This window comes from Triturus cristatus, chromosome 9, assembly GCF_964204655.1.
Source record: "Triturus cristatus chromosome 9, aTriCri1.1, whole genome shotgun sequence".
NCBI classification, from domain to species: Eukaryota; Metazoa; Chordata; class Amphibia; order Caudata; family Salamandridae; genus Triturus; species Triturus cristatus.
This window is the reverse complement of record NC_140592.1, coordinates 839409503-839422064: the sequence shown is the minus strand read 5'-3', so window position 1 is coordinate 839422064 and position 12562 is coordinate 839409503. Positions and strand designations below refer to the sequence as shown.

General features: G+C 50.3%; 1 protein-coding gene across 1 annotated transcript in view; it reads left to right on the top strand.

Moving 5' to 3' along the window:
* Positions 1–12562, top strand: part of TDRD9 (tudor domain containing 9) — a 2714501-nt gene that overhangs the window by 1211083 nt on the left and 1490856 nt on the right. The window contains exon 20 of the mRNA XM_085626273.1: positions 7719–7772. Coding sequence (XP_085482399.1) covers positions 7719–7772 — 54 coding nt within the window. The remainder of the gene's footprint in view (positions 1–7718; positions 7773–12562) is intronic.

Here is a 12562-nt window from a genome sequence, read left to right as displayed (position 1 = left end):
GTTTATGAATTTAGATTAAATTGAACAGTGTATATAAATATAATGTGACTATATCAAGGCTGCTGATTGAAGTATATATAACTGGAATAACAGAATGCATAATATCTCACGAAAAGTATGTGTACTATGATTTTTTTGTAGTGATGCTCCCTGAAGAAGGGCGAGTAGCCCGAAATGCACAGGAGCTACAAAGATGTAATGATAAAAATTCAGTAAGCTTCATAAATGAATTAAAATGAGGAGAATTTCAATGAAGTGAGAACTGAAGTAGAAATAAAGAAATACGTGAAAAATCAGTTTTCTGTTGTGAAACTTTCTTAAGTCCTGATATCAGGAATACCAGAGTGCCCATGGGGATGCGACCAACTTTGGAAGCACAATTAAGCATTCAGTATTGTAGGAAACACACTTGGCGCTGGGTAGCAATGCCTTAACACAGCGTATGTTGCCGGCTCACTTCTGTGCAGCGGTCTTTACTTCACTTGCCTGCTGAATCTCCTCCGTTGTAGTAATTAGCCCCGGGGAGGTGGTGGTCTCTGGGGGTCCCCCCTACATTAATTGATTTCAGCCCCTGGGTGGTGGCAGTCCCCCAGTAGGGGAGTTGCAAGGCCTACCTTATTTTCAATTAATTGCCGAAGGGAGGTGACGGTCCCTGGGGTGTGGGCGGGCCTGCCTGCATACATATTTTCAAGTGCCCCGGGGAGGTGGCGTTCCCCGGGGCTTTCATAAGCCCTTGCGGGGTGCCCCCCTCCTATTTTTATAGTATGTCCCCAGGACCTGGCCTTCCCGGGGGTTATAGTAAAACAAAGCACTGGAGAACGTGATTGTGTTGGTTTTTTTAAATTTGTTTTTCCCGCTGATTCGTTGCCCTGTTGCGTATCCTCAGCAAAAAAATATTTTAAAAAATCCGTGCAACAGTAGGTAAACTACTTAACTTAAAACACATTACATACTTCAATAACCCTAGCAATCTAGAAAAAATATGAAACTCTAAATATAAACACTATAGGTTAACATAGTGTGTATATGTATGTGTGTATATATATATATATATATATATATATTCAAAAAGCAGTTATCCAATTTGCAAAATTCATATAGTGTTATTATTTTCAATAAAAAAAGATTTAATTTTTACTTAAATAACTTTTCACCCTATACCACCTGCAAACCTAGCAACCCACACCTAAAATATAATGAAAATAAATAAGTATAACACACTTTACATAATTTATAAACAATTACATAATTAACAATTAATAGTTAGTTGGTCATTATTACTTAACTTCCCACCCTACACTCCTACAAGCCCTGCAGCCCACTTCTAAAATATATAATGATTACACACTTTGCACAATTAATCAGTTATATATTTAATTATCCATTAATATTTTTTTAATTACTTAATTAACTTCCCACTGCCAGAAACCTAGCATCTCGCAACTTATATATGACTTAAATGAACCAATATTACATAATGTACATAATTAATAATCAATTCAATAGTTAATACAGTATTAATTGTTAATTAATCATTAGTTTATTAACTTCCGAGCCTGCCCCGGCAGCCCGCGCCTAAAATGTAACTAAAATATAATTACACAATTTACAAAATTGATAATCGAATAATTAATAATAAATTAAATGGGCCGTGGCTTGCGTATTGAATATGGCAGCCACGTCTTACCTCAGCTCCGCGCCTATTGCCCCACATCCTGCAATTAATGCTGCTCTCCCCCGTGCCATGCACATACCACTTGTCGCTCACTGACGACCCGTGTCAAGGTAACCCTGGAGAACTGTTTTGAGGGACTGTGGACGGCCTAGTTGCAGCCGCGGCACACCTCACCTCTTTAAGGCGGCCTATCCGTGCCAGTGGGGTCGTGGTATATGGGCTGTTGGGGGCTGCGGCAGCCACTGGCTGATCCGCACACAGTCACAGGACATGGCCTCCATGGCATAGGAGGGGCGCGCCAAATGAGGAGCGTTCTCCCTTTGAGCTGCAGGCAAGACGGGGGACCTCGTGGTCCTGCCCTTAGCCACCCGCAGTGGCCTTCCGGCCCCTGGTGACCTGAGGTCCGTATGTGCCCCGCATTGCCTGCCTCCTTGCTTCACCTGGTGTTGCGCTCGTGGGGCACCCCGCCCCTTAGCTGGAGGCTCTACTGGGGCTTGCGCTACAACAGAGAGTGCGCCTCAGCCCCCCAAACAAGGGACTATTTCATAAATATGTAGCGTCACGGGGTGGGCTTCTGGTGAGGACGTGACTCACCCATTTAGGAACGCTGCTAACCCTGGGCCTCACAACACGCTCTGTAGGTGAGAGGCCCATTCTTTTCTACATTGAGGTCATTAAACTACTGATGCCTCACTATGCTACGGATTTCTTTACTCTTGGGGGAATTGAATTTGAAGGTTGTGCACACCCTGGGAACACACTGCCTGAATCAATACAGTACCTCTCTGAGACAATCCCACTTAGTGGTAGCAGGTTTGGACAACTACTTCAGTATTGAACATGCTGAGCCTTTACCAGGCATTCCTTCCACACGACGCTGGCGAATAGGGAGGCCCTGGAGATGGTACTTGCCGCGGAACATGTAATTCAATGACTGTCTTCAGCTTTTCTCTGTCCCTTATCCCCACCTACTGACCAGGGGATTCACAGTGTGGGGCATGCTCCGCTGTCCTGCATCATCTCACAGGCCATATTTACTAACCCCGTTGTATATGACGTTGCCAGCTATCCATAGCCTAGGCTACATCTACTAGCCGCCTGAGGCTGGTAACTGTCTAAACTGCTGGCCACCGCAGGTATTTCCTATATGCGTGTGGCATACCTTACTTCTGCCGCATCATAAATACCTGTCCTATAAATTTTGCATTTGCCTACTGTGACCTATGCTGGACCGCCTGCTTATATTGTGTGCAGCAGGGGTGGCACTCGGCTTGCAGCTGTCACAGAGAAAGATGGTTAACCAGCGAAATGTGAAGGAGAATACTCCGGACAAGGAGGTTGTCAACGCTGGGGTGGATGCACCTATGAAAGGGGAGGACTGTACTTCACTGGCTGCACATATTGTGGCTATTAGACAAACTATCAAAGACACAAAGATTTTCTTGGAAACCTGTATAGCGGTAGTGGTGGGTGAAGTGAGGTTTCTGAGAGAGGATCAACTGGGTGTTGCCTTGCTACAGATAAAAGATCTTACTAAGAGATGGTCGGCCAGGGAGAAGGAGGTGAGACAGTTGACCGGCAGGCTGGAAGATGCAGAGGGGGGAAGATCCAGTCGCCACAGTGTTTGGATTGTAGAAGTGCAGGAGAAAGCAGAGGGGCCAAGATTGGAACTCTTCGTAGAAGAGTGGTTGGCTAAAACAGTTCTGCAGGGTAGCTCTTCCTGGTTCTTTTCAGTGGAGCGGCCACATAGAATTCCGACTTACCCGCCGCAACCTGGGGCAAGCGCTCGCCCGATTATCTCTTGGACAATGAACTTTATGGATGTCCTTCAGGCAGCAAGGAAGCATGCTCCCCGGATAATTGAGGGGCATTAGGTGCATATATACCCGGATTACTCTAATTTGGTTCAGAGACGGGTGATGGTGACTGTTAAGATGGTGTTGCCCTGCTGGATCTCCAGTATGCCTTCTTCAACCTGGTGAAGCTGTGGGTGGTACATGAGTAACGGACTCACTTCCTGGCCACAGCACAGGAGGCTTGGTCGTGGCCTGAGCAGAGGGGGTCTGGTCAGGCCGACCACCAGGGATGGAGAGAGAGAAAGAGTGGAAGAGGGAGCAGTCGAGACGAAGGAACAACAGGAGGCCCGGTGTTGCTACACCAACCAAAGAACAGGTGAAGGCGGCGCAAGAACAAATTGTCAAAGAGGTCCAGCGTTGCAGTGATGTTCTCAGCACTAATAGGTGGAGGCCTCTTGTCTTGGAGACAGAGGATAGCGTCTCAGAATGAATTGATCTGGACCTAGAGACAGACGATGACCACCTGCCGATGGTGACACCTATGACATCCGATCACCTGGGATAGTAGTGGCTCTGATTAGCGACAAGGTCTGGTAAGAACATCAGCGGCTCTTGGGTGGGGGAGCCTTGGTGGACATGTGGTACTTCTGGCTACCGATTAGAGACTGCCTACAGTGAGGCACTGAACAATGGATAGCCCTGCACGCGTTTGTTTTAGGGTGTATACGTAGTTAGGGGGTGGTGGTTAGTTCTAAGATCACTACACAGTAAGGTAGGTTTAGGGATATTTCACAACACTTTTACGCACCCTGGGATGAAGGACATCTCAGATCAGTCACCTACAGGGGCAATGTCTCTTCGGGGGGAGGGAACCACGTGCCCACCATGACGCAGATTCTAACACTGGCGCTGCTGACCTGGATTGTTAAGGGGCTAGGTAACAAGGTCAAGAGGAATTTGATACTCAGTGCCCTTAATAGATATAAACCTGTCATTGTGTACCTACAGGAGACACACCTTATAGGTGACCAACATTGTAGCATGGGGATGGGGAGGTATACGTTGGTGGGATACGCACAATACTCCTCTGGCTTGAGAAGGGTGATGATTCTGATTAGGAAGGTGCTCTCGTTTCATCTGCAACACACTTTGCCGGACACACAGGGGTGTTACACTGTGGTCCTGGGAAAATACAATGGAGAAGCAGTGTTATTGATTAAGGTCTACACCCCCAGCCTTCAAACTCTAACATTACATTATGTGGGTGCTGGTCCATAGGTACCCTCCCCCCCTTGCACTGGTGGGTGGAGATTTCAATTTTGAATTAAATTTGCATCCGGACAGGATGGGTTCCAGGGTAGAGGGGGAGGCCACCTAGGACAAATGTGTAGGTTTCACACAGGCCCTGGGATTATGCGTGGTTTGGAGAAATCACACTGACAAGAGGAGATATTGGTTTTACTCAAGGGCACACAGCATGCACTTGCGATTTTCTTTTTCTTTCAATACAAGTGACTCACTCCTTAGATTTTGCGACGCTACATATCTGGCCTGTGGAATCAGTGATCACTTGCTGCTGCTGCATATCTGGCCTGTGGAATCAGTGATCACTTGCTGCTGCAGCATATCTGGCCTGTGGAATCAGTGATCACAAGCTGCTGCTGCATATCTGGCCTGTGGAATCGGTGATCACTTGCTGCTGCGAGTCATGCTGTCCACTAACATTCAGAGACCCAGCGGTATGTGGAAAATACAGACGTGACGCTTATCTAATGTACAGGAGGTCAAACGCTTAGTCAGTGCATCTGAACACTATTTTGAGGACAATAAACTTCCATGAAGAGCTCAGTCACATTGTGGGAGGCTTATAAGGCCACTATTAGGGGAGTCATTCTCACCAGGGTAATGGGGACTGACGGGAGAGACGGGCTAAATTGACAATCTTGGAAGGAGAGCTGGCTCAGTCAGAGAGGGGCTTTGCGGAGGCCTTATCTCCCCCTGGCAAGGAAGCCATGGATTTAAAGAGAGCTGTAGTTCAGGCTGTGGCTAGTTTCAAAGCCAAAACGTCATACCTCGTGAAACCGAAAAGGATGAAGGGGGAACAAAACTGGCAAATAGTTAGTGTGGATTGGGGGTAAGGAAAGGGAAAGTATGTCTGTTATTCCATTACGAGTGGATTCCGGGGACACAGAGGCAGTGGGGCGATAGCAGAGGCATTCGCTCGCTATTTTGCGGCCTTTTGCAATACCCACTTGTGGGCCCGGAACAGGAAGTGCTGGAATTTAACAATGACTGCCCTCTGAGACGATTGGGCAGGGAGCAGGCGAGAGATCTAGAGGCAGACATTACGGTGGATGAAGTTTCCTCTGCCATAGGCCAAATGCAATCTGGGAAACCCCTGGGACCAAAAGTGTTCCCGGTTGAACTGTTTTGAAAATCACAGGAGCGGACAATGGGCTTGTTCCATGCAGCCTTTCTGAAGGCATTTCAGGATGGTGAGCTGCTGAGTGACGTGGTCGGCGACGTGGTACTTTTCCCGAAGGCAGGGAAGCCCAGAGATAGATATGGGTCCTACCGGCCCATATCATTTCTGAACACTGACCTCAAGATCCTGTCAAACTAATTGCGACCAGACTTAAAGTGGTGGTGTTAGAGTTGGCTTTTTGCCTGGCCACTCGACAAGACTGAACCTGAGACGTCTACATAACCCAGCACAGGCGGCGGCTACATCGTCAGATGTTTCGTTAGATTCAAATAAGGCCTTTGACTCAGTGAAATGGCCTTACCTCTTAGATGTGCTTGAGAAAATGGGGCTTGGCCATAGATGCATCAGGTGGCTAAAGCTGCTCTCTGATCGGCCTGTAGCCAGAGTTGGAGGTAAATGGCCATACCTCGCCGAAGTTCAAAGTGTTGAGAGGCATGACCGCTTTCGCTTATGCTGTTCGCCCACGCCATAGAAGTTTTAGCGAAGTGGATGCGGGTGGACGCTCAGATATGGGGTGGGCTGGGAGGTGATGGATTCGAAAAATGCATATCACGGTTGCTGATGATATTTTGTTCTATCTAAAGAATGTGGGCCCTAGGCTGGGCAGACTGCAGGACATCTTCTGTATCTTTGGGACACACTCTGTCTATGCTATTAACTGGGAAAAATCTTTGCTGTTCCCGCTGGAACAATGGACTCAGAAGGGGCCGCTGGTTCTGCCACTGCGCTTGGAGGCAGGAAAATTTAAATATTTGGGGATCTGGGTTACTACCCGTCCGGATTCATATTATGGGGCTTATCTGCTCAGACAACTGGAGCAGGGTGTGAAACCCTGGCAGTCTCTGCCATTCTGGTTACTGGCAGGGCCAGATTGGGAACCAAAAACGGCCCTGTCAAACTGCTCGGCCGACCCCCCGGGGAGGGGGGGGACAGAGTGGCGGCCGAGCTGTTTGCTAGGGCCGGTTTCAACCGTTTTTGTTACAGGGGGCCGATATTGCCAACCCCCGGTACCAAAAACGCTCCCCCAGGGGCCCAAAACCAGCCCCAACCCTGGCAGCCCAGAGGGGACACGCCCAGTGCCCACTATGGCCAGTCCAGCCCTGATTACTGGGGAAGGCAGCAATGTTTAAAATGGTGGCGCTTCCCAGGTTTCTGTACGTCCCCCAGACCAGCCCCTAGAAGATCCCAGAAGGGTACTTTACGGAGGTGGATGCATAAGTGAGGACTCTACTGTGGGTGGCTGGACAGCCTCGTATAGCCCTAAGGGTCCTTGAGAGATCTAAATATGAAGGCGATATTGTCATGCCAAATGTGCAGAAGTACTATAAAGCAGTACAAGTGAGTGTTGTAAATGATTAGGCATATACAGCTAGGGCAGATCTGTTGTTTTGACAAGACAGGGTTGGAATGGGGGATAGCAGCTAAATACACTTGTTATATTGGGGTAGGTTGTGGCACAAATGTGTCTCAACTACCTTTCTACATTTTGTTTTTGTACTGGTATCTAGCAGGTGAAAATTAAAAAACTTTTGCCTAGGGTAATGACAAGAAAGTTTGCGAATTCATGATACTTTGCCCACTTTAAAAAATGAGGATTGGCTAATCTTCACATTAAATAATGTTTTTTTATATTAATGTGCTTTAATTATTATATTTTGGAAACTCATATAGTTGAATTGTTTCTCATTATTTGTGTGCATTTTGAGCGATTAATTTAAAATGATATACTTTTTTCTCATCCATTTTTGCTTTACCCTATTAGGATGAATTGGAATGGGGAAGAGCAAACTACTTTCAGATAAAGAGAATACGTGAGGTAGGTTCAAAAGTTTACTTGTAATGCTATAATCCAATCCATTTAAAATTGCAGAACTGTTCAGGTTATTTCATGCATGTTTCAGCTGCAGTACTATTAAGTACTGAGGTATTCATGTCGCTGTTAAGGAAGGAGAACGTAGACGACTCAGACAATCTAGGTGGTCTAACAATCTTCATTATGGGCATGGTGGATCGGTTTAAGATTTTGTCTCTTCCTAAACATTTATACGTATTCCAGAACTTCCCCTACAGTATCAAGTGGAACTTTGTCCTATATCACCTGGTGGGTTTCACAAAAACGTTTCAGTGAACTGGATGAGTGTCAAGCGTTTCCATTGATAGTTGTACCTGGATGTGCTGGATGACTATCCATCTGCCACTACAGTGGTGCGACTAAAGCAAACACAAGGGACTGAGTACTGAAACTTTTCAGACACACTCTCCCAGTCACAGATCTGGGTTGAATCCAGCATTGTTCTTTAGCTCACTTTGCCACCCCAGTTCAGACCCAGACATATGCAAATCAGTCTTGATCCTGTTCCTCATGGGAACAGTCCAGCCCGAACTGCCAAGCCATGTCTTCCCTGGACCGGAAGCAAGCATCCTGGAACTTTCTCTAGGTTGGAGGAGTACACTCTGACACCTGCCAAGGGTCCAGAACTTGAGAAGGCACATTCTGGGGTCAGAACTCACTCCAGCAGAGGCCAGCAGCAGGGTCGTGGCTGGCTCAGTTGGTGCTGGTCAGCTGAGAAGTTGCAGGATGGCCTCTGGAAGCTTGTTGTGGCCCTGTAGATCATACAGATAACCAGCCAACTGACTCTTGAGGTCTCTACTGGGATCCTGGATTCAAGGTAAGCAGGCTCAGTCTTCCTTGTGTGTGAAGGTGACTCTATTTGTCTACTCCTAAAGTGGTTCTGGTCCGTTCTTGCCCTTTCCTTGTGTTTGGTTTCTCTCTAGGGTGACAAAGGGCAGTAAGGGTGTAGGTACAGACCTCAGGCTACCCTTTAAAGCTCAGGAAGATCCGAGTACACCACCCCAGGCCATCCTGCTCTGGAGAGAAACACCATACCCCACAGCCAAGTCCTTTTTGTTCCCTGCCTGGAAGAAATACACATCTTACCACAGGATAGCCTTTAACAGCCATGTGACACTGGCAGAGAGGCACATTTGGATGTGAAAGAAACACGTAGTGATAGATTCCTTACCTTAGAATTACCCCCAGGTGTCAGACAGGATCCGTAAAGTTTTCGTCAGCAGTACCCCTGCGCATCGGCGTGCGGCTCCGCGTGCGTCGTTGCCGTCATCGGCGCCAAGATGACGTCGCTGTAGCTACTTGACGCGCCCACGTGCGCTGACGTCAGGTTTTTTTTCCGCGCCAGCAAGCGCAGATCCGGGAAGAGCAAGTACCCCCAGTCACTTTTTGACTGAGTTTTTTCGAGCCCTTTTGTCTCAAATTCTTCGAGTCGATCGACTCCTGGTGTCGTAGGGATGCCCAGCTTTAAGAACTGTGGGGACTGTCCCCGCATGATGTCGGTGACGGACCCGCACCGCGTGTGTCTCTACTGCCTGGGGCACGACCACGACTCTTAAGTCGTGCCCCGACTTCTGGGCCATGGCACGAAGACTTTGCGGGAGTGGTCCCGAAAGTTGCTGGAGGTCCGGCAGTCGGCTCCTCACCGATCAAGGTCCCGGTCCGGTGGGAGGTTGAGGGACCGGTCCGGAGCTGTCACCATCATTCCTCAGGATCTAAGTCTTCACACTCGGGTCAGGTAAGTCGAAGCATTCCAAAAAGAAGTTGAAGAAGCATTGTCGCTCCTCGACTTTCCCTCGCGCGACGCCAATGAGGGTGCCGGTGGTGCCACCCTTGCGGCTCCGGCGGAGCCTGTGACGTCTCCGCCGGCCTACCCACCTTTTCCGGGTCCGTCGGCGATGCCTGCTCAGGTGCAAGTTTCTTGCTGCCATGGCCCGACTCTTTGGGCCGTCTGGCCCCGCCGGTGCACCTACGGGCCCACGGGCCCGACTGGAGGTCCTGTCCTTCCATCGCCTGTGCCGCAGGAGCCCTTGGATCGGACCCCGGTCGACGCCGGTTGACCTTGTAACACCTCCACCAACATCGACCCCACCGGCACCACCTCCAACGTCGCCCGTTCCTCGGGACGATGTCTTCCCCAGTTTCGGCCCTGAACCGGACACGGTGCCGGATCGGCACCGATCCAGATGCCGATGGGGCCATTTTTCCCCTCTGTCCGTCCTCCTTATTTTCAGCCTGTTTCGCAGACTTCGGAGGAAGGGAAAGACTGGAAGGGGTCTGAGGACCCTCTCACACAGCAGTGTGATTATGATCCGGACTGGGCAGAGGATTTGGGGGATGCCAGTGGTCTTGACACCTCACCTGACCTTGGTATGCTGTCTCCTCCTACCGTGGCTACGGAGGAGGGCGCCAGTTACGCAGTGGTAGTACGTAGGGCAGCTGAGGCCCTCCACCTCAGGACTAACCTCCTGACATCAGTGCTTCAGCCGGCGGCAACCTCTTCTGAGCTCTTGCTGCCTTTTAATGACGCACTTTCTGACGTCCTTTTGGGCACTTGGTCCAGGCCCAACACAGGGGCTCCTGTGGACAGGAACGTGGCCCATCGCCATCACCCGGCTCTGGGAGACCCCGTCTTTCTCTCCCAACACCCCACTCTCGAGAGCTTGGGTATCCAAGCCTCTGCTTCCCAGAGCGTGTTCCCTTCCGCACCTCCGGATAGGGAATCCAAGAAGCTGGAACAGCTTGGCAAGAAGCTGTTTTCATCTGCCAGCTTAGGGCTGCGGTTGGTGAACACCGCATGCCACTCTCTGTGGGATACGGTTGCGCAGGTCCTGCCCAACTGTCCGTAGGAGGCACGGATAGTACTCTCCCAAGCTATAGCAGCTGGCAAGAGATGCAGCAAAGTTCACCATTTGTTGTGGGCTTGATACGCCATCTCTCTGGGCGATTTCCACGACTGTGGCGCTTCGGCGTCACGCCTGGCTGAGAACTGGCTTCTCAGGGGATGTCCAAAACACCTTGATGGACATGCCCTTTGATGGCATTCGCCTTTTTGGCAATAAGGCGGATAGTGCGTAGGACTCACGGACTACGGCCAAGTCCTTCGGCCTGTCGGCCACTCACCCTCCTACGCCTTTCGCTTTTCGCTCCTTTCATGGTTACGGAAGGGGTGCCCCAACATGCTTGTTCCAGAGCCACAGGCCTGCACAGCAACATTCTCAGCGCGGGCGTGGAAACTGTTGAGGCGGTTCTGGGGGCTAGCGGGCGGGTCAATCCACCTCCACCCCAGCAGCATCCACTGCAAAGCCTTCCTAGTCTGACCTTTCAGGCCCATCAAACGCAAGTTGGCGGCAGATTTCGCCATCATCTCCCCCACTGGCGCAACATCACATCGGACAAGTGGGTGCTGAAACTTGTCCGAAGGGGCTACTCCCTCCCTTTCGAGACTCCCCCCTCCAGCCATACCACCTCAATACCACCGCATGTCGGGGGACCATCTTGCGCTTCTTCAGCAGGAAGTCACGGCCCTCTTGTCCAAGGGGGCGATCGAGCGCGTTCCTGGGCCAGAAGTAGGTTGTGGTTGTTATTACCACTACTTTCTGGTTCCCAAGAAGGGCAAGGGTCTGCGTCCTATCTTCGACCTTCAGAACGTTAAGATGCTCACACTTGCTCAGGTCTTGTCTGCCCTAGACCCGCAAGATTGGATGATAGCGTTGGACTTGCAGGACGCTTACTTTCATATTCCCGTCCTGCCGGCCCACCGGCGTTGACTGTGGTTCACGCTAGGCCACGAGCACTTTCAGTTCACCGTGCTCCCTTTTGGCCTTACCAGCGCCCCTCGGGTGTTCACGAAAATGATGGCGGTGGTCGCAGCTCATCTGCGCAGATCGGGGGTCCCAGTCTTCCCCTATTTTGACGACTGGTTGTTGAAGGCGGGCTCGCCCCAGGCCCAGACTACGGTCGACCTCCTGCATTTGCTGGGGTTCTCCATCAACATGCCGAAGTCGCACCTGATTCCCTCTCAGAAGCTCCTCTTCATCGGAGCGGTTCTGAATTCGGTGCAGTTTCGGGTTTGTCCTCCCGAGCCACGAGTCCAGGATATTCAGGCTATGATTCAGATCTTTCAGCCTTTATCCCGGGTTTTGGTCAGGATGACCCTCTGATGGCATATGCGGGCTCTGCAGTGGGACCTGAAGTTTCAAGGGGCACAGCATCAGGGCAACCTGTTCGATCACGTCCAGATCTAGGAGGGCATTGCACAACAATTGCAGTGGTGGCTCAAGAATCGTGATTGGGTCAATGGCAGATCCCTCTCCCTTCCCCAACAGGAACACACAGTGGTGACGGACGCGTCCCTTCTGGGATGGGGCGGCCACATGGGAGAGGCGGAGATCAAAGAACTCTGGTCACCGGCTGAGTTTCGGCTCCATATCAACCTTCTGGAGCTTTGGGCGATCCGACTTGCCCTGAAAGCATTCCTTCCCTCTGTCAAGGGGAGAGTAGTGCAGGTGTTCACGGACAACACCACCGCCATCTGGCACTGCAACAAACAGGGCGGGGTGGGGTCGTGGACCGTATGTCAGGAGGCTCTGCGTCTCTGGACATGGCTGAAACATCAGGGCATTCTCCTGGTGGTTCAACATCTGGCAGGTTCTCTGAACGCCAGGGCCGACGAACTCAGCCGCTGGTGCATGATGGATCATGAATGGCGTCTGCACTCGGACGTGGTGCAAGGTCTCTTTCAGCAGTGGGGAGAG